The sequence below is a fragment of the Ixodes scapularis genome, unplaced genomic scaffold (genome assembly GCF_016920785.2).
Source record: "Ixodes scapularis isolate PalLabHiFi unplaced genomic scaffold, ASM1692078v2 PGA_scaffold9__187_contigs__length_104089568, whole genome shotgun sequence".
In the NCBI taxonomy this organism is placed as follows: domain Eukaryota; kingdom Metazoa; phylum Arthropoda; class Arachnida; order Ixodida; family Ixodidae; genus Ixodes; species Ixodes scapularis.
In genome coordinates this window covers 11,791,965-11,816,510 of record NW_024609884.1, presented here as the reverse complement: position 1 = coordinate 11,816,510, position 24,546 = coordinate 11,791,965, and the positions used below count along the sequence as shown (strand labels likewise).

Sequence of the window (24,546 nt, the reverse complement as noted above, 5' to 3'; positions counted from 1 at the left end):
GAAGCGACGCCCGCAAAGGAAGCAAGCGGCACGGAGGAGAAGACCAAACGTACGAACAGGCTAAGAAAACGGGGCCGATGCGTCTCATTAAAAATGCATAGAGGCGCCTCGCTCCTCCCGCAGAACCGACCCTCTCCGCGAGATGTGCAAGGCAGCGGAGTGATACATCATGCACGAGCGCTGGAATTGAATGTAGTCCGGGCAGCGCGCAGACGCGCGTCGTTGATGCACTTCTAGGTTTTTTTTTTTTTTCTTTTTTTGTTTTGCTGGGGACGCACTTGCTGCGGCATGTCTTCTTCGCGGAGTGCTTCGCTTCTTCGTCTCGCCTTCCTTTCGATGCGTGTTTTTCCCCTCCTGTGTAGGGCGTAACTCAGTTCGACGTTTCCGTTCAAACCGCGAGCACAGAGAAGTATGAAAAGCCATCTACGTGTATATATATTCGCCAGATCCTGCGGGTGCCTCTAATAAAATGCTGGAAGGGAACATTCGGAGTACGAAATGACTATGGTGAGTCGGATTTGATCAGCTGACAGGCTCTAATACATCTACTTGGCGCGCAGACGTAAAGCAGCTGCAAGAAGAGGTAGAACATTCGTTGAATTACTGGGACAGACTCGATATATATGCATTTTGTATTTGGAGAAAGCTAAGGGTTGTTTCGTTAGTTAAAAGAATCTCTGCGAAAAAAAAAAGGAAAGAATTTGTAAGTTACTAAAAGGCTTCAGTGAAATAAAATACATTGATTACGAATGGCTCTACAAAATACGAAAATACTGAAGCGCTAAAACGAGGCAACAAAATGACAGACACTGCGTCAACATTTCGCTTGGAGCTCTTGCTGAGTTTGTTTCGTCTTTCTCGTGTAATACAAACGGACGTTGAGGGGCTCTTAGTAGAAAATTGATGCGCAACTTCAAGCGCTCAAAGAGCCCGGCATTTTATTTTGATTGCTTGCGCTCGATATTTAAGTTATATTCTTAGCCGAATAATGTGTCGACAAATGTGACGCAGATGTGACCAGGGAAGACGCTGAAATGGTAGAGAAAGTTGAGTGTACGCAGGTATATTTTAAATATCGAACTTTAAAATATTAATCAGGTAGTATAATGATTTGGGTTTCTTACATTGCCAACGAACTACTTACCTTACCATCATTTTATTTTGCCTACTGTAAGACATATACAATAATACAACAAATGATCAAACATTTAGTAAGTGGCCCATAGATTCAAGCACAGTACTTATAATGTTCCTTGATTTAAAGGAAAGCTGGAGCGGTTTTGAATTTGAACAAAAACACATGATTATTTTTACTCTGATCTCAAGCATCACGAATATCACGAAAGTAGGCTGTTTCATGCCCGTGTTACCTGATAAGACGCCTCTGAAGTTGGGTTGTAACCACGCCTCTCCGCGGCAGCGGGAGAGGGCAGTAAAAAGAGAAGGAAGGGAGAAATAAAAACATGACGTCACGAAAGGTTACTCGCGCGTGCTCCTCAGGTCGCAGGGCCAGCGTCGTGCGTCGTCGATACTGAGCTAGTATGTGATTCGTGCTTCTGAAAGACGCCAGCTGAACGTAGGAAGATACACGAATAGAGAGAGCGAGAGAGAAAGAAAAGAGGAGCAACACACTGCCGGACTAGCAACAATTTACTGAAGATCTTCTTTCATACCCATAAGTTTCATATCTGCGAACTAATGGGTGTGGAAGAAGAAGAGGTTTACCTTCAGTAGTGTTGTGTTCTGGACACGGCAGAGAAAAAGAACAGGACCAGCCCAGTCAACGTTCCAAATTAGACTGACTTTTATCGAAAAAGAAGAAAATAAAGTACAGATCATATGGTGATGATGATGATTTGTACATATGTTGCTAACACAACGCAGCTATGCAAATCAGAACACAACAAGTAGATGATTGCCACTCCAGCAGTTCCAAGCATCCTTCTACAGAAGAGGCAGGCACCTCAACGAATCCGAGGAGCTTATGCGAAGCGAAACGAGGTATGGATTGCCAGTTGATCCTTGTGGAGAAAGATGCAAATGGAATCGAGCCTGGTGATTGTGCGACGTCACGGCTCGACCAACGAATGGCGTTCGGCGGCGGCGAGCGGCTGCATGTTTTTCAATTTATTTCACGTTTAGTCCCACCCCTACCCGTTTCGATCTGGATGAGCATCGTACCGGCGTGCGGTCGTGTATCAATACTGCGTGGTGCATATTGAAGACTTCAGGCTAGCGGTTGTACTGCACTGGCTAAATTGCTCATCTATAGATGAGAGGCAAGTTGCCCTTTGAGGAAGACCAACTTCAAGCTGTATAAACATACGCACAACAGAATTTTTTGTCTTCATGTTTAGTGTCGTTTTCAGGACAAATGATGGTGATATGAAGATTCTCCATGAAAAACTATGCCATAAAGAAGCATTGACTAATAAAAAAAAATGTTTCAGCTTTTCTTTAACGTACCTCAGTGCTACTACCTGCCTTTTGTTTTGTGTTAGACAGATTTTTTGACACGAATCGTCACTACGTAGCGAGCCATCTCAAACTTACAGTGAGCACGTTGCAATCGAGAAGCCCGGCGCATCGCGAAAAAAACGAAGCAAGACGGCGACCACATAGAGGGAGACCAGAAAAGCAAATGAAAGACACGCGTAGCGCTATTTCGTGATGAACGCGAACGGTAGTATTCACGAGATGTCGGCGTGTGGGCAGGGAAGACTCCGTGTGGGACTACATTCTCCGAGACGTAAAAACGTACTGCCACGCAAGGCACCGACCCAGGAAAACGGACGGAGCGGCCGGAGAAAATGGAACCGAAATCGATGGAAGAAAGAGCGGTGCCGTCACTGCTGCTGCTGCGGCTCCAGCCTTCCCTGCGAAAGAGCTCTCTTCCCGAAACAGACTATAGGGACGGCAAACAAAACCCAAAGAGAGAAGAAGGCGCAGATGCTCCGATGCAACGATAACAAACGAACGCAAGAAAGACACGGAGGAAAGACACGGAGAAAAGAGGAAAGGACCCGTGGAAGGAACAAGGAGAAGATATTGTTCGTGAATTTGCCGTTTTACCGCGGTCCCGGTCGATGGATGCACCCGCGCCAGCGGAATACCGAGGGCCTCCCACGCAGATTCTGACCTTTGCCAGACAGCGCGGCCGACACGAAAAGAAAAAAGGCACAAAGGCACTGAGCGCCGGATGGACACAATTGCGAGTCGCGCTCTTGCCGACGCCAGAAGCGGACTGCTAACGTCACCTTCCGGCTCCCCGTTCATAGTGGAACGCGAGCTGCCTGTCGGACGTTATGCGGCCCTGGGGCGATTCGTTGCGGAACAAACACAGGAATGTGGATCGTTCCCTCTCCTTTCTTCCATATGCCATATAACCGGAAGCGCAATTCGGCTCGCGTTAGACGTGCGTCTTGCGGGGCAGTCGGTGCATTCCTTGCGCGTGTGCGCCCGCGTGCATGGCCAGACGCCGAGTTAATTGGCCCGCGTCATTGGCGCGTGCCTCTCTGCCTATCAAAACACGCGGGTCGTCGGAGCTCTTCGCCTGCACAGTGTCCGAGGGTAGCACCAGTTGTTGATACTAGCGAGTGTTCAGTTAATCGGTATTGACAAAATGACCGTAGATATTTTCTAACTAGGGCGTCGCGCAAAAAAATTGTCTAGTTGCTGTTTTAGATGGGACTGAGGTTCACAGTACAGGGTCATGCCACGCCAAGCGATCCAGGCTTTCTATCGACCATCCCGGTGGGGTCTTGGCAACGTAAAAGTACCTTTGCTGATATATTTTCGCATTACAAGTGTTTTATTTTTTATTTTGACGCATTGATTATCGCAGACTATATATACTGTAAGGGGTACCAGACGCTATTGTTTCCAAATTTTCTTTCGCAAGTCATTTGGTCTCTTTGAAAGTCAAAATAGTTTCCATCGTGGACTTTTAAGTGGTTTCGTAAGAGCTGCGGTCTAAAATGATTATAGTCGCAATTTATATCTAAAGCATCGCAAGCATAAGTCGCAAAACCTTAAAATTATTTGTATTCGCAGCATTAGAAAGAACCGCTCGGGGCCTGTAGTTTGCTATAATCAAAGCGTCGCAAATAATAATAATAAAAAAAAAAAGAATTGCGGCGAGAATGTAGCGAAAAAAAAAAAAAAAAACCAGCATAACACTGCCGAGAAAAAGATAGCACGCTCACACACACGCAAAAACCGTTGCAAAGTCGGCTGGAAACCGACTTTGCAACGGTCGATAAACGGCCTGGGTCGTTTGGCGCGAAATAACCCTCGGGACGTCACGAGGGTCACTCGTGAAGGTCATTGTAAAGGTCGTGACCTTCGTCGTGACCTTCAAGAGCGACCTTCGTGACGTCACTCGTGACCCTAGTGACGCCACTCGTGACCCTCGTGACGTGACGTGTGACGTCAGGGGAAACTTCCCGTAATGCAACGCGCGGTTACGCCGACGGCGACAGCGTCGCCGCTCAAGCCGGAAACGGGCGCCTAAGAGCTGCGCTCTAAAACACGACTCTTAGAGTGTCTGCAGACTGTCGTTTGTATAAGGAGTATTCACTGGGCGCCATATTTGTGGGTGCTGTCTAGAGCGCATGCTCAGTACGAGCCCACATTAATAGGCTGCTAAGACCGGCAATCTTGAGGGTGTGGAATGCATGTTACAAAAGAACCGTGGAAGCTCGCCATCAGCACGCGCTCAGCAGTCGCGCACACAGCTATGGCCGCCAGTGAATACTTCCTATAGGAGTGCGACCGCGGCCCAAGAGTGACCAAACCGACAGTGCTCCAAACTGAGTCGCGCATGGAGAAGCTGACGTGGATGGAGGTGCCATTACGAGCGGTGTCGTGACCGAGCGGTTGTCCGCGACTTGGAGCACGGCAGGGAGCCGAGCCAGGGCAGGACTTCATCAGGAGGCAGGAATCGGGAAGGATCAGGGAGCAGGAGGGGTGTCTCGTAAAACTCTGTTTATTTACATATTGACAGGTTTAACTTGAGAGCACACTCTGACAGCCTCCTGCTGCTCCTTTTATGGCGTCGCATTTCTCCCATATCCCCAGCAGGAAGGTCACGACGAAGGTCAAGACCTTCAAAGTGACCTTCACGAGTGACATTCGTAACGTCATACGTGACCCTCGGGACGTAACGAGGGAGGAGGGAGGGGAGGAGGAAGGAAGGAGGAGGAGAGGGTACGGAGAAACTTGAGCACACCCTCCTCTCCGTACCCTCCCCGCCTCCTCCTCTTCAAGAGCTGCGCTCTAATTCGGGATTACAGGGAATTCTAAACATCTTCCTTTATTTTTTACTTGTATGGCAGTGCTGTGCCATTGGTCACACCAAAACTGTCCTTAGACATGTTCGAAGCACACTCATGTGTGATGCAAACATGTTTCGGACATGCGTGAGGCTGGTCCGAAGACAATTATGACATCATGCCTGCAGAGAACACCGCGCCTTTTGTATGACGTATGAGCAGTGTGATTATGGCTGTACTCATTATCATAAAAATTAAAATCATCCTGGTCTTGATTAGCTCGTTTAAAGTCGTCAAGGCCGTTGAAAGGAGTCCTTACTTTTCTTAACGGCGTGCCCCAGAAGTCGTTGAAGAAGAGGTTGACCATGGGAGTGCCCGGCCGAAGGTCTCGGTTCCCCTTGATGGCCGCCAAGTCGTCGTAGACGAGGCCGGCGCCCAGCGAAGACGCGTACGCCGTGCAGGCGGCGGCGGCCACTAGCACGACCTCGGCGGCCCGGTGCGCTGGACAGTGTCCGGGCCCCTGTCCGGGGCCCTGGCCAGGGCCGGAGCCCGCGCGCTCCTGCCAGGGCGCCCAACTCCGGCCTCGCCCGCGGGACGGAGATCCGCGCTTGGACGAAGGCTGCAGCATTCTGGTTTCCTGGGGGAAAAAGGAAAGGAGAGAGAGAGAAAAAAAAGAAAAAGTATGCTTGCTTATGTTCTTAAAGAGGCCGTGCAACGAAATCCGCTTGGAATGTTTCTCAATTTACACATGCCTTACTGGCACTATACTTTGTCTCCACCCTACGACGGACTAAACGCAAAAGCTACCGACCGCCAGATCCAATCACGAGCCACTTAGAAATTGCGTGGTATTGCGCTTCGATGCCCGTATCGGCGCCCGCGTCTCGGAACGCTGATGGGGATGGGCAGACAGTGGTTTGAATCTAATAGCTGTGAGTGATTCAACAATTTTGCATAAAACAACAAAAAAAAGCCACGACACACAGGCTTTTTTTAGTGTCGAAGCTACACTCTAGAAAAAGCCCGTGCGTCTACTTTCCCGCACAACGTTCGGAGAGGCAATCAGCGCAACTTACAGGGGCAGCGCAGCGAATGACGATGCTGAAACATACATTTAGACCAAAAACGCAGACTGAGTTGTGACATTAACCAATGCAAGTAAGATCATCGCCATTCGCTGAACTGCCTCCGTAATTGCGATTATTGGCTCTCCAAGTCTTGCGCGGGAAAGTAGACGCACGGTTTTTTTTTTTTTTAGAGTGTATAGAAATCTTGCACCGCTTTTGGGTTCGGAGCATTATTCGTCCTCCCCTAGTCAATGCTAATTATGTCATAGATTAGCGTGGAACGTGATTAGACCTCTCGGCCCGTGGCTTTGGCCTTTAGCCCATCGTAGGATGAGAGAAACGATAGTGGGACCCAAGTACATACGCACACAACGCCACTGATGAAGACACTCTTTTGTTGCGGCGCCATTTCAAGGACAAAAGCGAGCGTTTTTTTTCAATCTCGCCTTCGCAAAACTTGATAAAGAGTTTTAGAATAGGAGGCCCCAAAGCTTGGGGATACCCCCAAAAAATAGGGGCTCACCACTGCGCATGCGCCGAACCCAAACTCCGATTTTGGGTTTTTTGTTGGCGCTCGCCCCCAACGCAGAATTCGAAAAAATAGCGTGGGGCCCCTATTTGCTTGGGGCCGGGTTGCGTCGGCAAACATGGCGGCGTCCTTTCCGCTCGCTTCGGAGCAAATTCGTCATGGTCGCTCCAGTATTAGCCAATTTCATTACCAATGAATGGTGCAACCGACTTTCACTTTGCTTTATCTCGCCCAAGTCACAAAGAATAAGGTTGTGGGCTCTCCCCATTTTAAAGATCGTCCCTGATTCTGGCCGCTCCTAAGCCTAAAGAGACGCAGTAACCGTTGACGTGGCAACGTATCGCCATTCCGTGGTTCCGAGTGGACTTCGTTCGTGACACGGTACCAGCTAGCTTAAAACAATTATTACAAGGCTTCAAAATCGCTCCACCTAAGATCTAAATAGAGCAGCTGCTCGCAGAGTATGCTCACTCGCGTTCGTCTCAGTTTCGGCAGAGTTGAAGGCCTAAGTCTTCGGCGACAGACGGTCAAAGCGCGCACGAACTAACGAGCTTGAGTATTATTTTAGAGCGGTAAACCGGAACCCACGGCCTGCAGCGGAAATGCCCCCCCCCCCCCCCCCCCCCCCCCCCGGTTGCCGTTATCTTGCCTGTTTGCAGCATTAGTGATCACGTGACGTTAAGATGGCTGCGTCCAAAGGTGGGCCAGATCAGATTGGCCAGATCACGGTCAGCAGATGGGCCATCTGGGGTTGTGTTCCAATCTTTATTCGCGTCCAGCGGAATTTACTCTCTCTCACGCTTGGATAAAGGTCTTCTACCCGTTGCGTTCGGAAACCTACCCGCGTCCAGCATTGCTGTATCTGTCTTGTTACATGACTTGATCCGCCGGAATAACTCTGATCCATTGAGTAAGACTCGAACACAACCACAGAGGGCCCATCTGCTGGCCGTGATCTGGCAAATCTGAACTGCCCCACCTCTGGGCGCAGCCATCTTTACGTCACGTAATCACTAATGTGGCAAACAGGCAACATGGCGGCAACCGGGGGGGGGGGGGGGGGGTGCCACTTTGGGCCGCTGGTTTATCGCTCTAAGTTTACTCGAGCTCGTTGACACGAACGCGCAAAAAATCCGAGAAAGAGCGCCAAATTAAAGCGCTAAGGATTGGATTGTTTTGGCTGAATACAGCCAACAACATATATACTGATTTTAGATTGTCTCTTGTTTTAGCCGGCTTGATTGGGATTTATCTTAACTATTATTCGTAAACGAAGAGTACTTGCTAAGCGCACATGTTTTACGTTCTTTTTTAATCTTTTTTTCTTTTTTGATTATTACGCTCGTTAGCCGCATTGGCGCTGTAAGCCGGAGGCGTCAGAGCCGTTTATACTGAGAGAGTTTGGCCAATGGGCGGAGCTTCTTGCCTGCTAGAACCAGCGGATTGCGCGATAACACAAAATGGAGTTACTTCTTTTTCTTCTTTATTCCTGAGAAATCGCATAGAGTTCCTATGAGTCAGAGCCCCAAAATGGCGGACGGAAGTAGTCATCCCCCGGTTGTCAGACTACGCTGCTCTGGTTGCCAGGCTGTTAAAATTTTCTTAAGAAGGCCAAACTCTCCGAGTATGAACGACTCTGGAGGCGTAAGCGCGCTGCGCTGCTGTTGCGAAACCCCTATTCTATAAGCCGTCACGCCAACCTTGTTGCGTTTGGGTCACCGCAATCTCTTAGGAAAACCCAAACATTGGGGCCCATTATTCTCAAACTCTCTAATGACGTAGCTGGCGGATCGCAGTATCCTCAAGTGACCATATATCTAAATGCGGCTCATAGATTGGACCAGAGCATTGCGTGAGCACTCGATTTGGGTTCGTGATAATCAATAGCACGACAAGCATTCGGGAAGTGGCCTGTGTCCAATCGCTGCAAGGACGACAATAGCTGAACCATAACAATGTCTGGAACTCAGCGCGTGTTATGTGCTTCGCCAACCCCAACGCGTGGCTATGGTCAACATTGGCGGCGTAGAATCGACTCCAGATCACGTGGCCTCTTGTTCTGGCTACAAGTTGAGGGGTGAACGCTGCACGTTTTTCTTTTATTTTTTTCAGCGACTTCTATTGCGCGTGGTGAAAAACGAACAGGCGTTTCATAGGTCCTTAACGTCAGAAATTTGTTCTAGGTGGTAGCTGCTAAAAGTACAAAAAAAAAAATGTTACATCAGCCCCTTAATGATATACTATAAATAAAGCTGGGGGGATCGGTGGCCGAGTGGGCTAGCGCACACCAGCTCGGAGCACATGAAGCGAAAGCTCGCGCTGCAGAACCTAGGGACCCTGCGTTCGGCCCGTTTCGATCTGGATGAACATCGCACCGGCGTGCGGTTGTGTATCAATCACTACTGCATGATGCACGTTAAAGACTTCAGGCTAGCGGTTGTACTGCACTGCTTAAATTTCGCATCTACAGCTGGGAGATTTGTCGCCCCTTGAGGCAGACCAAGTTCTAGGCTGTAAAAACATACACACAACCCATTTTTTTTTTTTTTAGAGAAAGCTATATTTTGTGATTTCTTCCGTCCTTGAAACTGTTCGTTTCAGTTTTTCCTGTTTCAAATTCCATTTGCAGGGCCACGAAACCGTAAGATCGTGTGCGTCCGTCCGTACCGGCTCGATGGATAAGTCTAGAGGGAAATCCTGAATTGGTGTATTATTATAGTTACACTTGAGTTAATGAAGCAAACAGTTGGTTCAAAATTATACACAAATTCAATCTCTCCGCCAAATATAACGGAAAGCGTTTTCCCTCAAATATAAAGGGAAAACCTAAATTGTTTGTATAATTTTGCACCAATTCAATTTAGGAAGAATTGGCGCGTAAACGACCTTGGTCTAAAACAGATCGAGAGCACTGACCTCGAAGGACGTCTGAAGATGTGAAAAGGAACCGAAATGAGCATCACGTCTCCTTTGGCAGCAGTCAGAGATAAGGCCGTAGATTTCTATTCTCTCTTTCCCAAGGCATTATTTGTTAATAGACGTATTCATTATCTTGCGATTGTATATTGCTGTTAAACTACAGTTGTGGGCAACCTAAACTAGAAAAAAACGAACGAGTTTGCGCTGCGTGTTCGTACTACTGTCTAATGAAAATAGGTATCTCATGGGATAGTTCTACTAGGCGAACGAAGAGCCAAATGCTCGCCAACATAACGATGGTAGCTTTTCTACGACCCGCGCCATCTTTAATATGCACCTCTTGTTCGCAGACGAACTCTTCTGTCGCTGGTTGGCAACGCCCAAACGTATACTAAATGCTGCGACAAGATGTCTGGCATGTCTGAGATTTGTGTTCAGCGAACGTTTGTACGGTGGAGCTACTTGTGGAACTTAAAGTGGAAAACCTTTAAGGAGCTACGAGAATTCTTTTCTCTTCGAGCTTTTATCTGTCCTTACTTGGCTCCCAGTTTATAAAATATACGCGTAATTACCAGCTCTTTGCAACACATCGGACAACGTGAAAGTCTGACGCACTAGAAATGTGTTCCCTTTCCCTTAAAACACCTTGATGGGTTTGTGTTTGTCTTGTAAGTAGTGTCAAATGCACCAAAGCATGAAACCCGTGCCCCCAGTAGCCTTAGGAAGTGAATGGCGGCACATCTCTGTAATGAACGGCCCTTGGAAGCAAATGGCGGCTCAGCACCTGCTGGAGGCATGTGTTTTGCGCGTTCGCACAACAATGGTTGTCGGTACTTGGACGATATGTCGAGCGTGGATTTTATTAGTGGGCATTATAATGATGAGTCGGTTTGTTTGTTTGTTTTCCGCCGTCATAGTTGCTTCAGTAGTTGCTTGCGTTACGCAATCACATGAAACGAAAAGACGTTTGTTCAGAAGGGAAAGGAATCAGCTGCAACAGTAAATTTGTTTGCTTTTTCTGTATTTATTTTCTGCTGCTTTATTTATCTCTTGCCGTCTAGTGACGCCATTTCTAGCCTGGTGGGGACAGGAAAAGAAGAGAGGGTAAAATCCTTGGCTGTGTTATGCGACACATGCCAGCGTCGATGATTACCTGACACGATAAAAATTAAGAACGTTCATTTAATAGTAAGGTGTGTAGTTGTGGGAATCGGTACATGATAATAATCAATAAAACAGAGCAAACAAGAACACAATGAAAAGGAGAAGAAGACACAAACACAGCGCTGATTATCGACTGCAATTGTTTTTCGTTTGTTGGGGAAAAAAAACTGTCGATAGTCAGCGCTGTGTTTGTGTGTATCTTATTGTCATTGTGTTGAGTTTTGCGCCCCTTTATATATTCTGATCTTTGACTCTCCTCTAATACGACAAAAAGTCAACATAAATTTAATTTAAAAAGAAATTGCAGGCGGTTGGTAGTGTAACTTACAGTGTATGAGTTTGTTTACCCGTCTAAATGAGTATTGTGTTGTGGTGATTATCACTGGCTTGGAAACTTTTGTTACACTCACAAAAAACAACACAAAATGGCGTGATTTTTGATATATATATGTTTTTATTTTACAGTCGACCTATGGAAACACTAAGTGATTAGACCACAACATTCTTCAAATATTTGAAAGTCGTTTATACGTGAGGATGCTAAACATTCACAACCCAATAATCAAAACATGAGGTTGATAAAAAAAAGTCGTCAAAAGTTAAGACAGGGTTGGCAATATAGTATTATGGTGACTGTGCTGACGCTCGACTTACCTTAATTACATATTGAATATAGGATTTTATTCTTGCTGCGTACAGATGGAAAAGAAAATAACACATGTCTCTGGGAAGAAATTAAGTAGTTTGTGTCAATTCAAACTTGAGATGCCTATTAGTCTTTCGTCCGCCAAGCGGAGGTTTACTCAACTATAAAGTCAAACCCGCCACTCCATGCTTTGTGAACACTTTGTAACGGGGGGAGGGGTGGGGAGGGGGGGGGGGGGGGGGGACCCGGTATTAGTATCTTCAAAACATTGCAGTTAAAAAATACAACATAGTAAAAACAAAAAGCGATAAAAAAAAAAGAGATAATGGCCAAATTTCGGTTATTAGAACACACATACGACTTCTAACGAATTTGCTTTCTAAGCAAACTGGTGCCTTCGTATTCTGAGAAGCCCTACACTTGTTTGCAAGGAACGTTGTTGTGGAATGTTGTGCACGATATTATGTGTACAAAGAACCAAGCAACTGCAACCCCGGCGACGCGTCCTCATAAACCGAGAGTGCGGCGGACTCGAATGGTCACTGATGGAAGCATTCGTCTACTAAACCAAATGACCGAAAACCAAATATTTTCCGACGTCAGATTGAACTGGAGTCAAATAGGGACAAAAGGATCGTTGTGAGTGTGCGCATGTGTGTGCACGTCTGTGGACGTAATAAAGAGAGAAAGAGAGAGAGAGAGGGTGAATAACTTTGAAGGGGTCCACAACAGAATCTTAATGCAGGAAGACCCCGAGTATACAGCGATCGTGGATAAAAGAGACGAAGGCAAGAGATAAATGGTAAAACAAACAAACAAAAAAAAAATACCGGGATTCCTAGCAATGTTTTATTCACAACGCTTCGCGATCGACACGCACCACCGGTTCAGGCTGTGGTTCTAGGTTCGCTGCAAACCCCCGTTGTTTTATACGGAGCGAGGAAGGAAGAAATACAACATAAACAAGCCTTCTCTATACCCGACAGGGGGGAAACAACAAGGAAGCCATCCCCTCACGACGCGTGCGTCGCATGCGCGCGGGCTCGCGCGCGCGAGGAACATGACGCGAAAGGATGAAAATGCGTTCGTCTTGCTGGTTATGGGCCCGACCGCCCCGCAGAGTCCCGGCGATCGATCGGGTCTAATGGTCTTCGGTTACAAGTAAGGCTTAGAACCAGATCGTTGTTGCTCAGAACGGAAGGAAAATAGCTCACGGCTCAGCGATAATAAACAACGGGAGAGCGGTTCAAATGGTCCGAATATGGAAATATATATATATGAAAAAGAGACGGCGCTGAAACATGAACTTGCTGTTGTTGACTTCCAGCAATCGAAAAACGACAAGGGCCAAATGCATTCGGGGAAATAAGGGCTGCTGAGGAAAGCGGGATTTCGCCTTATTCCGTGCGCGTTAGAGTTGATTCATTCCGCGTGGCACTGCCATAGAGATAAATCACCATATACCAGCGACAATATGGACTTCGTGCCGCTCAATCGAAGCTCCGTATTCATGTTTATTGATCGAAAACTATAATAATTTCTATTCCGTTGATGCACGCCACATGCTTCTCAGCTTATAAACGCATTGCGAAAACAGGACGAAGTTAATTTCACGAAGAGTCACGGCTGACTGCTTTCTTTCCAAAAACGAATGATGGAACTATACCATTCGCATGTGCAACTTTAACATCAGGATGCATTTATGCGTCTGGTAAATGTCCTTACATAGGCATGCGTTCCGAACATTTTGAACGTAAACGAGCATAACTCCTCATTTCGACAAAAAAAAAAAAACCGAGACTGGGTCAAAAAGGGACTGACAAACACAAGTCTTTTTGAGCCTTTGTGTTTGTCCGTCCCTTTTTGACCCAGTCTTGGGTTTTTTTTCGAAATGTTTAACCACCACCAGCTCGTTTGCGCCCTTACCTTTTGTTCAATAACTCCTCAGAATGCTACATTTAAGAAAACTATTGTTTTACACATCGCAAAAATAGAAGAGTTGTATTTTTATACATGATTTGAATTAATAAAAGATTTCTTACCTCACGACCCCCCAAAAACACGCGTAATATTTCTAGAAAACATTAAATGGACAGCGTATATAGTTATGTGTTGTAATATGAAAGGAAACACGGCTTTTCACGATGCTACATGGAAGGTGTCTACTGTGAAAAAGGAAGCAGCTGGCCTTCAATATTCTCTCTCTCAAGAATTATCCAATACGCGGGAACTTGAGTGTGGTGATCTGCACGACGCTTGTATTGCACCAGCTCTCGCACTTGAAAAAACTTTTTTTCCCCACATAAACCTTGCGCTCGCAGCCGTGTTTCACAGTACACTGCACAGAACTTCTGAAATAAGTGTAGTTGACGAAGTAAAGGTGCCTTCAAGGTAGGAGGGGGCAGGTTCGCACCGTCCGCGAGTGCTTGCGAGGGTTGTAACCCCCACGGACTATATATATTAACTGAACCGCCCAAGCCGGCTTTCCTCGGCGTCTGCGGGCCCCTCATGCTATATTATCTCTCAAGTTGTGAGAGAGTACAAACTATGGGGAGTTCAGAGTACATATCTCTCAAAAACTGGCAGGTACGCCAAATAAGCATGAAGGACATGTTGTCTGCGGTAGTACGAATGGAGATTGTGTTATGTTTTAGTTCCGTAGTAACTGTGGTACTATAAAAGATTCTTTTTTATCGGTCCAAAATTGAAACGAAACAAAAAATGAACTTGAGTTATTGTTTTTTGTTTTGTTTTTACCCTAGGAACCAAGTTGGTGGCCATGGGCCAATGAAAAAGAGGCGAAAAGCTTTAACTATTCATTTTGGCGGCATAATTTACATAGAGAATGTACACCCGACCTCAAGCCGTGCTGTGAAATTTTAATTAAAAAATTCGTAGTGGGTGCTATGCAGGGCTTCAAACCAAAACTGAACGCGTAAATAGTACCAATGATGTTGATCCCTTTGTCCCCCGCAGCCTCCACAACCGAAGCAGGCAGCAAGAGCGGCACTCTTTGCCCACTTAGTTTCCTTTGAAGCCGTGTACAAGGATGCCATTTCTCGCCCCGTAGCGAAAAGCTACGAATAAGATTCCCACGTGCGGGGCCAGCAATGGCGCGCGCTCACTGTCCGATCGCTCAAATGTCATTTGATGAAAATGACAATCTTTACCGTGTGAGATGGATATAACAGATAACAAAGTGCACTAAGCCTCGAGCGCCATGTGATCACCTTGGGGCTCATCCGCTGTCAGTTGCAAGCGATAGAAACAGGAAGAACCAATCGGAATTTGGGACAAGGAAAGGTCTAATACAAGCGCACCATTTGTGATCACGTTTAATCGAATTTGCATAGAAGTGGGGGATATAAGATCACAGCGAACTGGCCAGTCAAGCAGCCGAAGCAGATATCCCAACTATCTTGACAGGAAGACCGCAGTAGAGCGCTAATAGAAGGTGAGACGAAAACAACCCGAAAAATAAAAGTCTTCCAAAGTGTACCTTAGTGCTTCCTCGAACCAAAGATAACTCTTTCTCGCCCACGTGTCCAAAGGAGAACATCTCGGGCACTCTCCGACAAACTCCCCGAAGGTTGGATCAATTAAGAACTTCTCAATCGAAAATTCGTTTTTGGAGCAGTTCACCACGCCGTCGCCACCGTTGCTCGCCTGCTCTTTGATCTCGAGCTGGGCTAAAAGGGTGTCTTTCGTCTGCACACGGTCTCACTTTTTTAAAGTTCCCGTTTCCTCCGAAGGCTTCCGCATAGAGTGCGGTTCGGTTCGCTCCCGTCCCCCCCCGCCCCCGCCGACTCTCGTGGAAATGCGGGGGGCTCTTAACGTCGCCTCCGCCAAGAAACGAAGTTCGCTCACTATTCAAAGCACGAAATGTTCGCATATACGTGCTGCACAAGCGATCGTCGCGAGACTGGGAGCTTCTTCTTTTCTACGTCCTTGCGAAACCGTCGCTTCCCCTATTTTACATCCTTTTTTGGGCCTCGCTCTCTGCGTCTCGCACTCAAACCTCCCCTACAGTCGCACACGCGAGGCGGCGGCGGCGGTGGCGGCTGTTTCAAAGCTTTCGGCCGCCGCACGTGCACTTTCAAAAACGATCCTGCAGCGCGGCAAAAGCGCGAACCGTCTGGTCGCTCGCTGCCAGCCACTCTTCCCTCCCCTCTTCCCATTTTTTTTCCCCTCTCGGTTATATACGGGAACCCCACCTAGAAACTCTCGCACACGCGGAATCCTAATCGTCATCGCTATCAGCTCCGTGCTCCGCTCGCGATGCGGCTGTCGTCGTACGTGACGGGATTCGGCAAACTCTCTTTCTAGGGCCCTTGTCGGCAGCCGCGTTTCATTCAGTCGGTAGACGAGGACGGCCAGATTATGGCACGAGGGAGGCAGCCTGCGCGTCGGACGGAACGGAATAAAGAATGCATTAGCGGCATAAATTGGGAGAGAGGGGAAAACCGCCGCCGCCGAATTGTAGCCATAAATATGTAAGCGGTGCTATGATGAAGGAATGAGCTCGCGTCGGAGTCGCTGTGTGCGAGCCGCGCTGGGTCCTCGCTTGAGTTTGGAAGTAAGCCACGAATTTTGTTTCTTACATTTCCCATTAATTTTCTTTTTAACCGACGTCGGCGATGAAAAATATATACCACAGGGATAAGTTCGAATTCTCTGTAGGGTACTTTCAGTAAGCACGCGTTGCTCATTTGTCAACCCGGAATTTGGCTTTCTCGATGCGCGTTCAGGGTTAGAATCCCTATCAATATAAAAAAAAAAAAAAAACAAAAAAAAAAAACAACGTGCGTCTACTTTTCTGCACAACACTCGGAGAGCCAATCATCGCAACTTAAGGAGGCAGCTCAATGAATGACGTTGCCGAAACATATGTTTAGACAAAAAAAAAAAAAAAAAGAAGAAAAAAGCAGTCTCAGTTGTGATATTAAGCAATGCGAGCGTAAGGTTTCGCATTGCTTAATGTCACAACTGAGATTGCGTTTTTTGGCCTAAACATATGTTTCGGCATCGTCCTTCGCTGAACTGCCTCCGTAAGTTGCGGTGATTGGCTCTCCGAGTGTTGTGCGGGAAAGGAGACGCACGGGCTATACCTGAGTTGGCTTAATCTCGTGGCACCAATAAATGCGCAAGTCATTGGGCTTCTCCCGCTTCTTCGCGGGCATTTAATAAAATGACTGTTTCCACTGCTGAGTTACATGCTGATTTATGATGTCGAAAAAACTGTGATAGAGAGTTATGTAAGGTATAAGCGAGAAGAAAGAGAGAGAGAAAAATCAAAATAAAAAGTATCTACTTCGTTTCAGCTGAAGTCCAAACGCATCCGACGCTACGAGGTACCGGAACCAACCAAACAGCGTCAAAAGCGCAGGTCGCCTCGATATCACGAACTCGATAACACATTGCGCGAAATAGTGGGTAATTGTACCTGGCGCACTATAGCGATATAAATCACGGCGAACATGTGTACCTTAATGCCACTGACTCCTTCCACATACACAGAAGGCATTAGATACGGGATGGTGGGGAAGTAAGCAACGCGCGTGCTTATAAATGAGAAATACAATAGTTTAAAGTTTGAGGTTTCCGGACCGAGTGCGTAACGGGACATAAGCATATTGAAGCGTACATCTAACGATGCAGAATCTTCATGTTCTGCATGAAATGGCAACGATCAAAGGGGACTCGTTCTTTTCTACGTCGATACTACGCTGCATTATCGAAACCAACGACACACCAATCTGTGTGCGCGATGAACCGACGTTAAGATGCTGCGAATAAATGCGGCCTACCATTTGGACGCGAGCACCGCATCAGCGCTATACGCTCTCGAAAGTTCCCGCGCGTCTACTGTCCCCCCCCCCCCCCCCCCCCCAGTACTTGTAAAACCGTTCACTGATACGAAAGGAGTGAACCAACTCAACTCTCTGACGTCACGCCTCAGCGGTGGCGCTGGTGTCGGTGCTGCGCATGCGCGCACGCTTCCTCTCACGCGAATATGGTTTGTGCGCACGCGGACTGCTCGCACCCGGTGTGGGCAAACGCGGGCTTGTGTGTAAACTCTGCGTTGGTGTTATAGTCAGATACAGGTTAACAATGCGCCAGAAGTTCCTTTCTTGCCCTTACTAAAACCCCAGCATCTAAGAATGCGCACTCCAAGTTCCGTGGGTCTTTTTTCAAAAAGAGGACAAAAAGGTTACGTTTTGGACACGAAGGTGATTGTGGCGTATAGGTGGATAGCCCTCTTATATTTTCACGTTGTTTATTATTTCTAGTGTTCTGTATTTGTTGTGTCCCGCGGTAACCTATACGGGACCTTTGCCGGGTGTTTTTATTCAGCTTTTGTCTCGGCCAGCCTACCGAGTGGTTAATAAATACAAATACAAGTCAAGTGTGCGAATGAAATATACAAAGAAAGTTACGGAAAACAATGCGTCGGGACTGCAGGTATCCGACCTTGAGTCTTCTGACTACCGGTCAAGAGACCCCACATATCAAATTCGTTGGCAGCTTTCTTACTTCATTTCATTAGACGGTTTATTCCCCTGCATGTCTGAATTAGAAAACTAATTATATATGTCAGTTTCCCTTCCAGTATGCCTGCAAGGTAGGACGACTATTCGATCTTTTCTCACTCTTTTATTTTGCGGCTGTGAACGAGAGTTCTATCTGTTCTTTAGGCTCCAACACACTAGCTTCGTGTCGAAACAAGCGAACCACCAGATAGATATAGGCAACCCAAACTCAAAAGAGGCGGCGAGTACTTTGATGACGAAAGTAAGGCGTTTCGTAACGTTCTGAAACCAATGCGGCCAGCTAACGCAACCTGCCTTTCTTTGCCGGTTTCAATGGAAACAAAAAGGACGCTTGACCGGGGAGAGAACCTGAGAACCCTTAGAATCTTTTTTGATGCGACCCTGCAGCCCCAGATAAGCCAAAGAGCGCTCTCGCCGTGCGGTACATCTCACTCGCTTTTACGTTTTCGCTCGGCCCGGGGCTCCGTGGTACCACCGCGAAAAAAAGAAGTCGGACGACGCCCCCAGAAAGTACGGGCCGGACAGGCTTACCAAAGACAAGGACAACACTTCCCGTTTCTATCCGGTCGCTTCATTGTTTGCCGCAGTGCAGCTGTCTGGGAGAGCTTTTATACTCTCGGCTGTCTACGAGCACTCTCCTCTCCTCCTTTCTTTTTTATTTTTTTTTCTTCGCTGCATGTTTGCAGGCGTCGATGGACGTTGGGCACGACCGTGCTGTCTGTCCGTGCGGTGCGCGCGCGCGGGCGGACGCCGATGGGGCCGGAGGAGAGCGGGGGAGAGCCTCTAAGTGCTTTCCATTTCGGCTGCTGAGTCCGTCGGAGATAGCGGCAGACAAAGACAAGATGGCGGCGCCGTAGTGCACACCGAGCGGACGTCTACTGAGGCGTTTTCTCCGCGCGAACTCTAGCCGATGATAAGGCTCGCCGGACGGTGCGCGCCGCGTTTTAGCAGAACGTCTCAACAGCTGGGGCCGCCCAACACCACGGCGAGGGTAACGAACCGACGCAGACGTACCATGTATCACCATTTCGTTCGTTCCTGAAATCGGCTTAGAGTTTGACGCCTCGCAAACCCTCAGTTAATCTGTTCAAATATTTATTCGAGACAAAAATAACATTAGAATATTTGGGACGATTTCAGGAGCTTCATCAAAACTTTCCCCGAAAAAGCATAAAAACTCTTCGCAAGAAAGAAACAAACAAAGATCAACGAATATATGTTTGTACGAGAGCGCAGTACACGCGCTGCAAAGACCTCGACATACAAGTTCATTCACCATCTATGAGGATTCGCTGAAACAACCTACAGAAATAAATGTTTTTTTTTTTCTATTCGTGCTCATAAAACTTAAGTCGTTAACGAAGCGTATATAACAACATTTATTCCGCGTTGCGGAGTAAGCCTACGTGTGAAACGGATGACAGACAGCAATATCCAGCTTCCAATTGGGATCTGAACGGATTAATACAAGAGTGATAGTTGATCTTAAAAAACAGTGTAAGGATGTTCGTCTTTTATGTGAATGTTAAGGCGCAGGGAAAATTCGAGTGTATAAGATTGAACTTAGAATCGTATGTAGACATTGTATGACGAGGCTTTGGTTATTCACATCCTGTATTTTTCCTCGACTCGGGCTTGCTTCAAGTGCCTTCGTGATGTTTTTGCTATACTCAGGGACCACGTTTTCTGGCATTTCTGAAGAATTGAAGACCGCGCGAACACAGCTGCGATCGGCGCTCAATCTGCTCGAGCGCACGGGTACCCATATTTTTTACTTCATTGCCAAAAAAGTTGTCCCCAACAATACATTCTAAGAAATTCCTGCGCGTCTACTTACTTGCAAAACACTCAAAAAGCCAATCTCTACGACCTATGAAATCAGCTCAGCGAATGATGAGGCGGGATATCCGTTTAAATCTAAAAATGAAGTCTGCGCTGTGGCATTACGCAATGCAACGCATCATGCTTGCATTGCGTAATGCCACAGCGCAGACTGAATTTTGAGGTCTAGACAGATGTTCCGCCTCATCATTCGCTGAGCTGATTTCGTAGCTAAAAGAGATTGGCTCTTCGAGTGTTTAGCAGGTAAGTTCACGTGCAGGCATTTTTTAGAGTGTAGGTGGTACAAGTTTAGACAAGCGTACAGGCTGATGTCATTGGTAAAGTTAAGCGCCTGCAGTGTCACAGACAATCCAAGGACCCTCGAAACGAATATCGACGAATCAGCTCGCGATCTCGACTCTGCGAGTGCCAATGTCTTATGCTATTCTTCAAAGTAAGAATAACGCAAGTTTCTTTTCAGAGTAGAGCACAAGAAAAAAAAAACCTTGCGAGTCTACGTGTTCCGTCTTTGTACATAAATAAACGCGGATAATGCACAGAATGTCTCATGGGAACAGAGGCGATATCAGACGCGTTCTTTTGAATCGTGTAGTAACATACAAAAGGCTTTGATCCATAGGGGCGCCTCCGCAGAATCTTCTAGTACCCACGGCCGTGCGAAACATAAAGCGAAAGAAAGGTTTCGCAGACGATTCCGTCTCGGTCGTCATTGCGCAGCGCCCCAATTTGATTAGACACAAGGCAAACAGAGGCCGGAGGAAGTAAGCGAGACAAAGACGTGAAAAAAGAGAGTACGCGCCGCACGAAAGTCAATTAAAGCGCTGTTATTGCAACCTGGACGAACTCTCAACGGCGACGCGTCTCGCTCGGAGCATACAAGAACCGAAATTACGTGCGCGGTACGACCGCCCGAACCGGAAGTAACGCGATGGTTTTCATCGCCACGGGGTGTCGCTCAAAAAAAGTTTCTTCATGTATAAAATATATGTATATATATATATTTTTTTTTCAACAGTGTTATTAGTTGCAACGAAGTGACAGCTTAGAAAAGTTGTTGCTCCGTTGTCAGTAGTGTCACGCTCAGATGCATGTCGTAATCAAAAAGCTAGGATTGGGAGTACCGCTTTGTCAACAGCTGAATTCGGATGAACATGCATGATTCGATGTCATTCAATAGGGTAAAAACTTTAGAACACACACACCTACACACAAAAGATGTGCACTGGAGTTATTGACCAAAGACCCGAAATTCCCAAGCTTCGATTCAGAACCACGTCGAGATGTTGCACTCGATGACTGTGTGGCGCAAGCCGCCGCCCAATTTAAAGGTCCTTATGAATCCATCCATCTATCCGTCCATCTATCAACTATTGGAACCTTCTGAATTCGCTAAGTTAGAAAACAAAGATGGAGAGGTTTATCAAAACGCCTCAGAATAATCATCTGGGAAGAGATGAGGCACTACAACCTATAGAAGCTATCGGACAAAACTAATGAGAAAAATCTGAATTATTTTTTTTTTACTTTACTTTCTACAGGCCCGGATAGTATGACAATTATTTTTGCAATAATTTTAGATTCCAAATTTCAGGCAAGATTGAGGCAGGTATTCAAATCATAATGAAAGGAAATTTTCCAAAATATTGAAACTTAGTAGAATTAGTCCAATATACAATAAGGAACAAGAATACAATGCTGATGTCAGCAACTACCATTGAGGCCCGTTCGCACACTTGCGACTTCTTGGAACCGAGTATCTTGAAACCGCTAAAAATATCTTACGACGAGAGGGCACACTGGCACCACCTATCGGGTAGCAGTGGAATATTCGGCGGTCTATTATATTTTCTATTTCTTTTTGGGATCATTCTTTCTTTCTTGACTCCAAAAACTTATGTTATAAGCAATTATTTCTCATAAGTAGTACGTATATTTGACCTCGCAAATACCGCCAAACCCTCGCTCTACTGAAACGCACTTGCAGGGTCACCGCATAGATGGCGCCAGCGTGCCAGTGTGTTCTCTCGTCCCAAGAGATTTTAAGAGGTTTGAAGGCGCTCTATTCTAAGGGGTCACAAGCGTGTGAACGGGCCTTCATGGGACAGTGGCACCAGTTGCTAGCGAAGCAATCGTGCAGATCATAATGGGCATGTTAAAGAGATGGATAGAGAACGAAGGGGCGCTAGGTGGGCTACAAGATAGATTGCAGAATCCAAAGAGGTCGGAGAAAACAAGTTTATTTTAATGCAGGGAATTTCCTGAATATCAAGAGAGTTTACGACAATGTAAGACGAAGAGATCCCTAGGCATTGTCTCACAATGTTTGTTTGTACCGTGTACTTAAATCTTAGAAATACTGCCCGCCCCCCTTATGTAAAGCCCCACGTGGGCATTTAAGGGATAAATAAATTAAATGAAATGAAATCAAAGCGTTCGTGTGGGTGTCGTAATTAAAGAAGGCAATTAACGTGAAAACAAAACACAAACTGTATTTACACTAATAAATCAATTGAATATACATCATTTAACAGAAGTGTCTCAATCGGCTTCTGTCTGTCGCCTCGTTCCGCTCGTGTCTACAAACTTCTTTTTTCTCGTCGTTTCCTCGTGAGCGTCTAATTCTTTCCAATCTGCAACATCCTCCCCCCCCCCCCCCCTCTTTCTTTTTTCGCATGAGAGTTGCCTTGGTTCATTCACTTGCCAGTTCCAGGGGGTAAAGGAGCTGCACGGGGCGCCGAAGCGTTCCCCCGCTCGGTAGGCGCACCAGACAGGAACGCACGTGGTTGTCCCTGCCCAGCTGAACTGTTTCGATCCTCCCCGTTTTCTACATGAGCCGTGGGGTCTTGTCTTCGTGAACAAGAACGAGGTCCCCGTTCTGTAGGTCGTTTGACCGCGTCTCAGGGCGATTGGTGTGCGGAGCGGAGCTGAAGGAGGTATTCCATCCGCCATCTCCTCCAGAATTCGTCTAGCAGTTGCTGCATGTGTAGCCAACGTCTGTGATGTCCCCTCTCGCAGAACCTCGTATAACTTCTACGTTGACTGATGGGAAAGCCGTCAGGCGCCTGCCCAAGAAAAAGTGCGCAGGCGTTAAAGCATCCTGCTCGTGTGGAGCGTCGTGAACAGGGGCCAAAGGTCTAGAATTTACGACGGCTTCCACCTCGTGTAGCATGGTTGTCAGTTATTCTAAACTAAACTTATTCCTTCCTAATATATTCCGTAGACTACGCTTCACTGTCTAGACTATCCTTTCCTAGAACCCGCCCCACCAGGCTGCTCTCTCAACGATAAACTTCCACTTTATCCGATGCGCTGAGCAGTGGTCCTGGAAGCGTCGGTTCGTGAGCACGTCCCATACGCCGCATAAGTCCTTTGCTGCCCTCTTGAAAGTGAGGACATTGTCTGAGTAAACGACGCTGGGTAAGCCCCGTCCAGCAGTGAAGCGCTGGAAGGCCATGATGAACGCTTCTGTCGATAGGTTTGAGACAAGCTCTAGGTGTATGGCTCTCGTCACCGCACAGGTGAAAAGTGCAATGTACGATTTTTTATCTGATGCTGCAATCTTTACCATCAGGGGGCCCGCAAAGTCGATCCCGACCACCTCAAAAGGATTCGCTTGGGTAATCCGATCCTGCGGCAAAGGTGCGGTCGGAGCGTTGCCGGCCGCCACCCGTACATTTGTTGATGACCTTCTTGGCCAGCTGTCTTGCTCGCGGTATCCAGAACCGTTCTCGAACTTGGGTTAAGGTGTCCTGAAGTCCGCCGTGCAGTGTTCGACCGATGGCAGTCTCTTACCAATAACTCAGTGAAGCGGTGATCGGGAGGTAGCAAAAGCGGGTACTTGACCTCGATTGTTTCATTTAATTGTTGCAGTCGTCCCCCCACCCACAACAATTGATTGGGGTCAATGAGGGGGGCGAGCGAGACTATGCTGGATCGCCTTTCCAGATTCACGCTGTTCGTTAAATCGGACATCCCTTGGTCTTTGCTCTTCTCATTCGTTGATTCGGACAGTCACGTCAGGTCTCAAGTTTGGCGTCCTTGACACACGAATGTGCAATAGCATGCAATGGTACTGTGTGAAAACATCACAAGACACCCCACTTGTACTACGCCAGCACGGCGGCCACGCTCGGTAAGGTGACCCGATACCTGAATCGAGCCGGTGCCAACGGCCAGGCGGAGGCATTCGCTACCTCCCAACGAAAACAAACGAAAAGCGGTCGCACCGAACCTTACAGTAGTAAATACTAATACGTTAGTAAGTATGAAAACAATGCAACTGCTAAAGGCAACATGGAAGCAGTTGTAATGCATATTGTACCATGGAACCACAACCGGTATGAAGTGATAAGAGATCTGTAATTATGTTTTGCTGCCTTGTCTGACTTTTGAAAATTCAGTTTCCTGCATGAAACTGGAATGCCAAGCTGCTTTCCCTCATTTCTCTAAGATCTCTTTTTTTTGTTTTCTTTTTGTTGTGATGTCTTAGCGGTATTTATTACAAATGGCAAATCAATAATTGCGAAGAAAAAAAAATTCGCAGGTTGAAGCGAAG

The 24,546-nt window shown here is 46.9% G+C and overlaps 1 protein-coding gene and 1 pseudogene across 1 annotated transcript in view; both read right to left on the bottom strand.

The window, feature by feature from the left end:
* Window positions 1–5,901, bottom strand: part of LOC115321905 (protein O-mannosyl-transferase Tmtc3) — a 53,597-nt gene extending 47,696 nt beyond the window's left edge. The window contains exon 1 of the mRNA XM_029982194.4: window positions 5,593–5,901. Within this exon, the coding sequence (XP_029838054.2) occupies window positions 5,593–5,901 (309 nt within the window). The remainder of the gene's footprint in view (window positions 1–5,592) is intronic.
* A 16,779-nt stretch (window positions 5,902–22,680) lies between these two features.
* On the bottom strand, window positions 22,681–23,963 carry LOC121833723 (annotated as a pseudogene).
* Window positions 23,964–24,546: the final 583 nt, after the last annotated feature.